General features: G+C 35.0%; 1 protein-coding gene across 1 annotated transcript; it reads right to left on the bottom strand.

The window, feature by feature from the left end:
- Positions 1 to 8,997: 8,997 nt before the first annotated feature.
- Positions 8,998 to 9,924, bottom strand: LOC130076023 (gastrula zinc finger protein XlCGF49.1-like). The gene has a single exon (XM_056240909.1). It carries the CDS (start codon positions 9,894 to 9,896, stop codon positions 9,270 to 9,272), a length of 627 nt encoding a protein of 208 aa, XP_056096884.1. The 5' UTR covers positions 9,897 to 9,924; the 3' UTR covers positions 8,998 to 9,269.
- Between the last annotated feature and the right edge of the window lie 402 nt (positions 9,925 to 10,326).

Raw genomic sequence — 10,326 nt, 5'->3', positions numbered from 1 at the left:
GTGGTGAAAAAACAGGAGCTGTTGACATGAAATCCGAACCTCAGCGTACTGAAACAAGCCTTGATCAACAGCACAGATCTGACTTCATTATAAGTGATTTTGGTATATTTTTAAAGTATACAAATGTACCAAACTAATACTAAATACAAACCTGCCACTAATGATTATTCAGCTTGCAAACATCTGAAACGACGCAATGAAAACAATGCAGAAATGACCCGTGTTAGTAGCCTAGCTAGCATACCGTGTGTTTTATGGTAAATACGAAACTCTGTAAACTGCACAACTCACCTAAGAAGACTCGAGAGCGGGCTGGAGTCGCTGAATCATAACGACAAAAAGGGCAGGGCTCTGTGAGTTGTGAGTAGAAAAAAGTTTGTTTTTTTTTTTTTTAAAAAGTTTGTTTCGTCAGGTGTCGGTGATGACGTCACAACACATTAATGCTCTTCAGCAACAGATGAACTTGACACATAAGCAATAACATACGTTTAATTTTAGACATGATAGATTACAGCGACCTCCTTCCGAATGATAGCTTCATACTATTTATTGACCTTTATAAAGCTTTTGACACCATCGAGCATAAATTTATATTAAAATCTATTTCCTTTTTTAGCTTTGGTAATATATGTTAAGGCAATTCAAACCTTATATAATGGGTGTTCTAGTTCTGTTAAATTGAAAACAGGCACATCAGAAAGGTTTAGTATATCACGTGGTATTAGACAAGGCTGCCCGGTGTCTCCATTTTTGTTTCTCTTAGTTGCTCAGACACAATACACTCACAAAAATGTCTCCCTTTTTAGGAATTAATGCTGTTGGTAAAAAGTTTAAAATTTGCCAACTTGCAGATGACTCAGCCATCTTTTTAAGTGACCGTAACCAAATTGGGACTGCAGTAAATAGTATCAAAACATTTAGTGATGTATCAGGATTGGTAATGAACATTAATAAATTAGTTTTGTTCCCCCTCAAAAATTGCAATCTGGCCAGTCTTGAAGGAATACCAATTAATGAAAAAGTGACATATCTTGGAATTGTACTTTGTAAAAATAAAGAGGAACGTAAGTAAAATTTTGATCCAATTGTTAAAAAAAATACAATCTAAACTAAATTCATGGTTAATGAGAGACTTGTCTCTATTTGGCAGGGTCTTAATTTCAAAGGCAGAAGGTATATCACGCTCCGTATATGTTGCCTTATCGCTGGATATCCCAAAAAATACAATTAAAGAATTGGATAAAATACTGTATGATTATATCTGGAGGAAAAAACCCCATTATCTCAAAAAAGATGTTATCACAGGATGTAGAGACCAAGGTGGTCTGGAAGTGTTGGATTTTCATACTATAAACAATACTTTTAAAATTAAATGGATTATAGAATTCTTGAAAAGCCCTGACAGCTTCTGGAACGCTTTTCCATCATATTTGTTCAATAGTCTTGGTGGCATACATTTTCTCCTGAAATGTAATTTTTCTATTGATAAAATTCCCTTGAAATTAGCTGACATCCACAAACAAGCCCTTCTATCTTAGATATTGATTTATAAACACAACTTTAGTGGCCTGGATGCCAGCCCGAACCCCGCCCACAACATTTTTTGGTCGGGAAGTTCGGTCTGGACTCGCTCCATTGAGGAGTAATTATGATCAGTCAAAGAATGTTCGGGCCAATCAAATTGCCAGGGCGGGCTTTATACGATGATGGACAGATGATCTGCAGTTACGTAATCATCACGTCATCAAAGAGCGCTTGGTTTGAACTGGTTTCCCTCAAAGATGACAGCAGCTGCAGAATTGAGATTTATAGATTCCGCTATCGCGTCTGTCGTAAAAGAAATCGACAGGGCATTAATTTTAAAAGACGAAAAGAGAACTGCAATAAAGGCATTTGTCGATCGTCAAGATGTGTTTGCCGTCCTTCCTACAGGATTCGGCAAAAGTTTAATTTATCAGCTGGCTCCGATGGTCACTAAGAATATGGGACGCAATGAAAAGCCTGTGGTCATTGTGGTTTTTCCTTTGGTCGCACTCATGGAAGACCAAGTAAAAGAAGCAACCGAAATGGGCATCAGGGCGATGCAACTCATGTCAAAGCCATCGCTGCAATGGTGACGCTTTGTTATACTGTACTCGCACACCATACCCATACTGGTAATCACTGTACCCCTTATGAGCGGTTTATTTTTTAAATATAAATAATTAGATGATGTTACTCAATTCAGTTTATTTGCCAGACTCATGTCCAAAACACCACGCAAGACAGAACAAATAAACAAGACAAAGTACAAGAATTACTCATCATTTTGTATTTAAATAATCATTAAAACATAATTTTGGCTCCCGGTCTCTTTTCTCTGAAGACTCAAATGAACACGCTTCTTCAGCCTGGTGTCTTTCGTCGTCTCTCCATTTATTAAAATCAGTCAAGTCGCGCTCCAACCCTGCTATAAAATTGAGACAGGTCAGACAAATGCGAGTAGATTTGTTGGCTTTACTGTCGAGATCTAATCCTAAATGGAGAACTTGTTCGTATATACATTCACATTTTCTTTTTCGTTCAAAAATTTTTTTCGAGTTTGCAAGTACTCTGCGAATCCTTAAATTATTTTTGCAACACCGGCAAAGGTCGGTAACACTCATTTTTCTTTAAAATACTTTTTCGTGAGTGCGTGCTGTGCAGTTCAGTCAGAGAATGTCTAATATGGGATGGGCTTTGGTTCAGTTCTGTTGATATGAGTCGCTCAACATACGTCACTTACTGCGTTGCTCTGATTGGTTGTAGGTCTATCCATTTGAGTGAAGAGTTTTTTTTTTTTTCCTGGTTCGATTAAGACACGCCTCATAATCAAAGCCCTATGGAGCAGTATCAGACTCATATTCTGACTAGAATATGAGTATGACGAAGTCAGGCTACAACTTTAGTACATACTTAATTTGGAATAACAAAGAAATCCTTTATAAAAGGAAGTCTCTGTTTTGTCGGCCATGGTTTGATAGAGGAATTCTGTTGGTAGGACAGTTACTGAACAAAGATGGTTTGCTCATGTCATATTCAGAATTTCTTCAAAATTTTAACTTCCCAGTGACACCAAAAGAATAAGCAGTTGTATTTGATGCAATCCCTACAGGTTCACTTCAAATTCTAAAACACATATCATTCACAGATATTACTGTTGAATTTAATAGAATTTTTATTTGAGATACAGACATTACAAAGAAAAAATGCACCAATAAATATATTAGAAATCAAATTTCTTGCTCGGTTCCACCTGCTGCAAAGTTTGTTTGGTGTTCAACCATGGGTGATTTAAATTGGAAAAAGGCAAATACTCCTATTCATGCTGTATTAATAATAAAGTAAAAGAAGTTTCATTTAAAATTTACATCAAATTTATCCTGTTAAAGATACGTTAAGAAGATTTAAAATAAACTTAGAAGAGTCTTGTGTTTTTTGCCAATCTAATAAGGAGACTATTTTTCATTTATTTTATCACTGTATGTACACAAACAATTTTTGGTCTCAATCAGAATATCAGAATCAATATTTTTTATGTCATGATATACTTTGATTTTTGTGGTTTGTCCAAAAAAGTAATTTTTGTTATTCAACTGTTTATTATCCTCGGAAAATACCATATTCACAAATTTAAATGGTCTAATTCACAACCTTGTTTTAAGGCATTTCATCTGGACTTTAAATCATATTACAAAACAATAGAAAACATGCAAAACATGAAGGCTACAAGAACATTTCATTTCTTGAAGGAACTGCCTAATTAAAAAATTTCCCCTTCTATAATAATTGATTTGTTATTATCCTCTGGTCTGTACACTCTACATTTAATTTTTGTTGAACAGGTTACAGTATTTGTAGTGTTCTCTGTACCTATTGTCCTGTGTATTGTTCATAAAAAAAAAAAAAAAACAGATGACCTTGATTACTGGCTAAGTGGCTATAGTCAGTAAAGTGAATAACTGAAGGTCGGGACCTTTATTGAACCATACGTGAATTTATTATGATCACAGAAGAGGTTTGACTTAAGATAGAATAGGACAATGCAGTTTCTTAATAAGAATTCGAGGGTGTTTTACTTACAGCTTCAGCTTCTGTCACCTTTTTGCGCGTTTGTTCTTCCGCCCAACCAATGCAGTAGTTTCCGGAGTGTGTTTTTTTCTACCTTGTATTATTATTTTTTACTCAGAAACGGATATGAATTCAAATGTAGCGAAGTAAAATACTTAAAAAAAAATAATTAAAAAAAATTAAGTAAAAGTGCAGATTTTAATTGAAACAAAAAAGGTGACGTACACAAAAAACTACTCAATTACGTAATGCGAGTAAATGTAATTTGTTACTTTCCACCTCTGCAAAGGAATCAGTGTATTGTCCAGCATCAGTGTGTCTGATCTCAGCATCAGTCTCTCTCTACCTCTGGATGTGGAACATCAGGATAACAACACTTACAGCTGTGTGATCAACAATCCTGTCAGAAACCAGACCACACATCTGGACATCAGTCAACTCTACATATTGAAGTACCTTCTCATGTTTGACAGAGTAATTTCCAGGCAATGATTCATGATAGGAAAATCACATAAATATAATTTTTTTATAAAATGTATATTTACATAATCTATTTTACTTCCTTTTTGCTTTTGGTGATTATTTGGTGAAAACACTTTAAGCATTATTGAATGTCGCAATTATTCCCCCGCCCCTGAGGAACTCTCTGCATGTCCCTGGTCATATGAGTGTCATATTTTCTCCCTCTTTATTATTTGGCTTTCAGAAAAAAAAATGTAAATGACATTTAACATCAAACAGAAGTTTGATTTGATTTTTTTTTTTTTCACAACAAAAACATTTAAAACACTATTATATGTTTCACAAAAAGATGTGATGGACAATTGCCGAAAAACCCTCAAAGGGGCTTAATAAGTGGCAATTTCCATAGAAACAATTTTATTTAACTAATTAAAAACATAAATAAAATAAAAATATTTGTATAAAACAATTTCAAATTGCATTTAGAGTACAAACCCATATGGAAAATTCAGACAACTTAAGAGCAACAATTTTACTCTCTGTTTAAACTGTTCTTTAAAACCTCAATGAGTGATGTGGGAAGACTGTTCCATACATTTGACCCTCTGTATAATACACTAAACTGTGTTTGAGTCGTACGAGAATAGGGAGGCCTAATAAAACAACTACTACGAGTCGGATACTGGTTCATTATTAAAAGTAAAAATATTAAAAAAGTACAGGGGAAGTAACTTTTTTAGAGCTGTAAACGAATAAAGCAATTTGAAGTTGATTCACTTGGTAAACACTAAGAATACTTGCCTGAGCAAACAGCGGTTGGGAGGGGTGTCTACGATTTACACAACATATTATTCTTAACGCTCGCTTCTGAAGTCGAAAAATAGATTCCAGTTTAGTTGGATGGGTGCTAGCCCAAGCAACATTACAGTAATTGATATATGGGTACAACATTGAATAATACAACATAATTGCAACTTTTTTGTTATACAGATGCCGGGTTTTTCCTAGTATACCGACCACTTTGGCTATTTTTGTACTTATGGCACTGATGTGAGGTTTCCAGGATAAATAATCATCTATAACACCGAGGAAACGAGCAGATCTAACATTGTTAATGGAGACATTATCAATTTGAACTTTCATTGAAGATTTAAATGTATCAGACTTAATACCAAAAAATATATAACTTGTTTTTTTATGTTGAGTGACAATTTGTTGGACTTGAACCAAGTTTATAACTTGTCAAGTTCTTCATTAACTACCTTTATTAAGATTTCAGTGTTTTTATGGGAGTAAAAAACACTTGTATTGTCTGCAAATAAGATTTTAGAAAGTTTATCTGAGACATTAGGGATGTTGTTTACATATCGTTAGCCTCATAGCATAATTGCCTAAGTCATATTTCAACGTTTTTGGAAAACACGAAAAAACACAATATTTAGAAATCACATTGTGATTTTGTATTGATATTATAACAGTACATTCAACCAGATGTGTGAACAAGTATGCAAAAAGAAAAAGATCCATTACCAATTGCCTCACAAATAAAAGTGACTTAGGCAGAACATGCCATGACTTAGGCATTTTTCTCTTACATATAAATGCAAACATAACATAACAAAAGTGGTTTTTCTCTCTTGGATTTCATGTCCACAGTTAACCATGATCCGATGGTTCTGGGGGCGATGCCAAGTGTTGAACAGAAAAGATTCTTACACACAGGTAGTTTACATCTATCTGCCTGTTGCAGGTGGTAAAATAGGGACGTTGTTCTCCTTGATGCAACACCACCTTTCTTCTGTTTTATGGGCACATTTTCAACTAGAGTCTAGATATACAGCTTGCGTGTCTCCCAGGAGGGCATGCATGGACCAGAAATTGTTGAAGAAATCGGTTCTCTCCTCTTCAGTCAGTAGTTCACAACTTCGTTTCTCCGACTTTTAGCAGTGCTGTGATGTGCAGGGTGGACCCATGGTCTTTGGTGGTCTCTTCTGTCCCATTGTATTCTTGTAACTCTCCCCCTTAAGATGCTTCTCCTTTATCACCTCTTGCTTCCACATATCTGGCCTTGGACGCCTATGACGTTGAACAGCAGCGGTTCCTCTCTGGAGGCTTTACTGGCTGTTTCCTCTTCTATCTGTTGCCCCATGTCTACGTCATTACCTTCTTTCTCAGGTCTACTCTCATCTAAATCCTCTAACTCCACTACATTTCCTGACAATAAAGCAGAACATAAAGTGCTGTTGAATATTTTAACACAATTCATATGTTCACTGCAAAAAAAAGGTAACACTTTACAAAAAGGTAAATTTATTAAACATTATGTATTAACTAACATGAACTTGCAATGAGTAATACATTTGTTACAGTATTTATTAATCTTTGTAAATGTTATTTAATATAGAAATAAAGCTGTTCATTGTTTGTTCATGTTAGTTCACAGTGCATTAACTAATATTAACAAGATTTTAATAAAGTATTACTAAATGTGGAAATTAACATTAACAAAGATGAACAAATGCTGTATAAGTGCAATTCATTATTAGTTAATGTAAATTAATGTAGTTAACTAATGAACCTTATTGTAAAGTGTTACCCAAAAAAAATCTAAATCTTACCAAATTCTTCTTATGTCTAGTCAAAATCTCTAATTTCTAAATGTCTAATTTCTAAAACAAATCTATTTGCCCTTAAAATGAAAAGTAAATGCTTGAAAAATTACTTCCCTTGCCTAAAATTACCTAAATGTCTTTTTATGGTGATGTTCTGACCAGAAATTAGGTAATATTTAGTGTTTGCTAGCTACTTATCTTGTAGCAAAAAAATGTGATTTCAAGTTTAAATACACAGTTTATAATCCCTTTGATTGACTGAAATTACATTTAGTGTCCAGAAAATTTAAGAAATATGAACTCTTACCAGATGAAAACGAATCAAACAGAAGAGCTAATACATCACTTCTGGACATCTGTCTTTCCAGGTTTTTTGCCATTTTGTTTGTATCAAAACTGCCTAAGTCAAAGAGATGACTAAGGCAGATAGTGTTTTTGGATCCTAAGGGTTGTGATTGGCTAAGGACATTGGCAGAAAGGCAGGATGATGCAGCAGTGGAAGGACAGTAAAATTAGGCAGATATCACAATTTGGCAAAAAAATGACTTAGGCAATTATGCTATGAGGCTAACGATATAATAAAAATAACAAGGGACCCAAAATGGAACCCTGCAAGCCACACTGAAGGGGAAGGGGAGGGGATTCTGTCCCATTATAGTTGACAATTTGATACCGGTCTGAACAGACTGATCTCATGAAATGGCGTATGTATGACACGCCAATTCGTATTTCCATTTTTTTTCCTATCAACACGCATAATCGCTTTTCAGCGTGTTTATCAACGCCTTTGACTTAACGTTATATTACTGTATTATGTATATATAAATATATGACCTACCCCAACCCCGTCCCTAAACCTACCCGTCACTGGGGTTAATACCATTTACGAGTCTTCTCCTACCATCCTAGGAAAAGAAATATCGCTCCACAGATGTAGATATAGATTTTGCTTCGTTTCGCTCGGACATTTAACGGCGTACACATAAACGCGGAATCACTCGGACATTTAACGGCGTAGACATACACGCAAAAGATTTCGGCGTGGACATACACGCGGATAGCTCAAAATGCGTATAGATAACACGCCACTTGACTTGAAAGTGGCGTGTATGTTTACGCAAAGTCATGATGTCATGTTGGTCTGAAAGGTAACTGGTGAACCATAGTGACTTGTTTCGTATACCATGATGTGAAAGTTTTTGAAAGATCCAGAAAAATACAGTGCTTTCTTTTCTATCTTTTGTTTTGTATATTTCAGTCAGAAAATGGACAAGTGCCATGTAAGGGGAGTGTTGTTTCCTAAAACCATACTGGTGTGCATATAAAATATTATTTTTGTCCAGATGTTGAATTAATCTTGTGTAAACAAGTTTTTCAAGAACTTTGGACAAAGCTGGTAAAACAGACGCTTAAGGGTGCCATGTGCGTTGGATTTAGACGAAATTTCAAAAGCGCCACTATTTGAAGCCCTAGGATGAGAACGCGTTGAACATACACAATAAAACATAAATTCGGCCAGGTCTTAACATATGAATTAAACATTAGTTCCTTACATTATTGCCTGCTGTGCTAAATGTATTCCGGTCAGAAAATGCACGAATAGTGCAATATTGAATTGAGAACTAATATAGGATTTACTTACTTGCCTGGACTACCTTTTTTAATGTAGAAATTACATTTGTTTTTTTCTGTAGCACAAAGCAAAGAAACAACAGTAAGTAACATAATAGTAACATAATATCCATGAGCCGATCAAAAACATGGCAAATTTTATTTGCTTAAGCTAAAACATTGATGTCAACATTACAGTTATTAAAAGATTTTAATAAAAAAAAAAAACATTGTTTCCATGAAAATTATGAGTATATTACACAGGCAGCTAAAAGCATAAGGAATTTACAAGTGTTCTCAGTGTTTTAACAATTGATCACTGACTGTTGATCCCCATGTACTCATGGCCTAATGTGATCATTAAGGGCTTCTTTTCATGTGAAACTCTTCCCGCACTGATCACATGCACGGCTTCTCTCCAGTGTGGATCCTATGATGTTTTTTTCAGGTTTCCTGACTGACTGAATCTCTTGTCACACTTGTCCCACAATCAAATCACATGTGATTCTTCACACCACTGTGTATTTTCTGGTGTAATTTTAAAGCACTCAGCTGACTAAAACTCTTCCCACACAAATAACACATGTGAGGCTTTTCCTTTGTGTGAACTTTCAGGTGGCTCTTCAGGGATGGTTCTGAAAAATAAGTTTTCCCACATTGATCACAGTAAAACGATCTGTCTCCAGAATGAAAACGTAGATGTGATTTAAGACTCAATGCACGTTTAAAACTCTTCCCACACTGATCACATGTGTGTGGTTTCTCTCCAGTGTGGATCTTCATGTGTCCATTAAGGGTTTCTTTTCGTGTGAAACTCTTCCCACACTGATCACATGTGTACGGCTTCTCTCCAGTGTGGATTCTTAAGTGTACTTTAAAGTGATTTTTATGTGCAAAACTCTTCCCACACTGATCACATGTGTGTGGTTTCTCGCCAGTGTGGATCTTCATGTGTTCTTTAAGGGTTCCTTTTAGTCTGAAACTCTTCCCGCACTGATCACATGTGTGTGGCTTCTCTCCACTATGAACTGTCATGTGAAGTTTAAGACTTGATTTATATTTGAATCTCTTTCCACACTGAGGGCAAGAATTTTTGGCTCTCTTCAAACTTTTTTCTCCCATTTTGACATCATGATGTTTCTCATCTTCTTCACTCTCCTCATTCGGTTCATTTAAGCCTAAAATTAATTAAAACAAAATTTTATTTTCATTCAGCCATTCTCCAAACCAGTAATCGGAGTCGTGGGGGAGTTTATTTTCTGCTTATCCTTAAAAAATGAAAAAGAAATTTCAAGAAATGTCATTAAAAAAACTACTGTAACACCAGAACATAGACAACTGCAACACAATATTATATATAGGCAAAAATCTCATGTTTCTGACACAATCTCTCAGACATTTTGAAAAATTAATTTTAAATGATCCCATTATATAAGCATTAGCCAATTGAATCCAGTCTCTGCTTTTACAAAAAATTTAGAAGTCTATCAGTACTGTTTAATTTATGACATTTAAAACTTCATTTAATAACTTTGTTGGAAAATAAAAGATA

Source organism: Rhinichthys klamathensis, unplaced genomic scaffold, assembly GCF_029890125.1.
Source record: "Rhinichthys klamathensis goyatoka isolate OS25496 unplaced genomic scaffold, OSU_Roscu_1.1 h1tg000619l_1, whole genome shotgun sequence".
In the NCBI taxonomy this organism is placed as follows: Eukaryota; Metazoa; Chordata; class Actinopteri; order Cypriniformes; family Leuciscidae; genus Rhinichthys; species Rhinichthys klamathensis.
The sequence above is the reverse complement of the archived record's forward strand: the minus strand, read 5'-3'. Positions and strand labels throughout refer to the sequence as shown.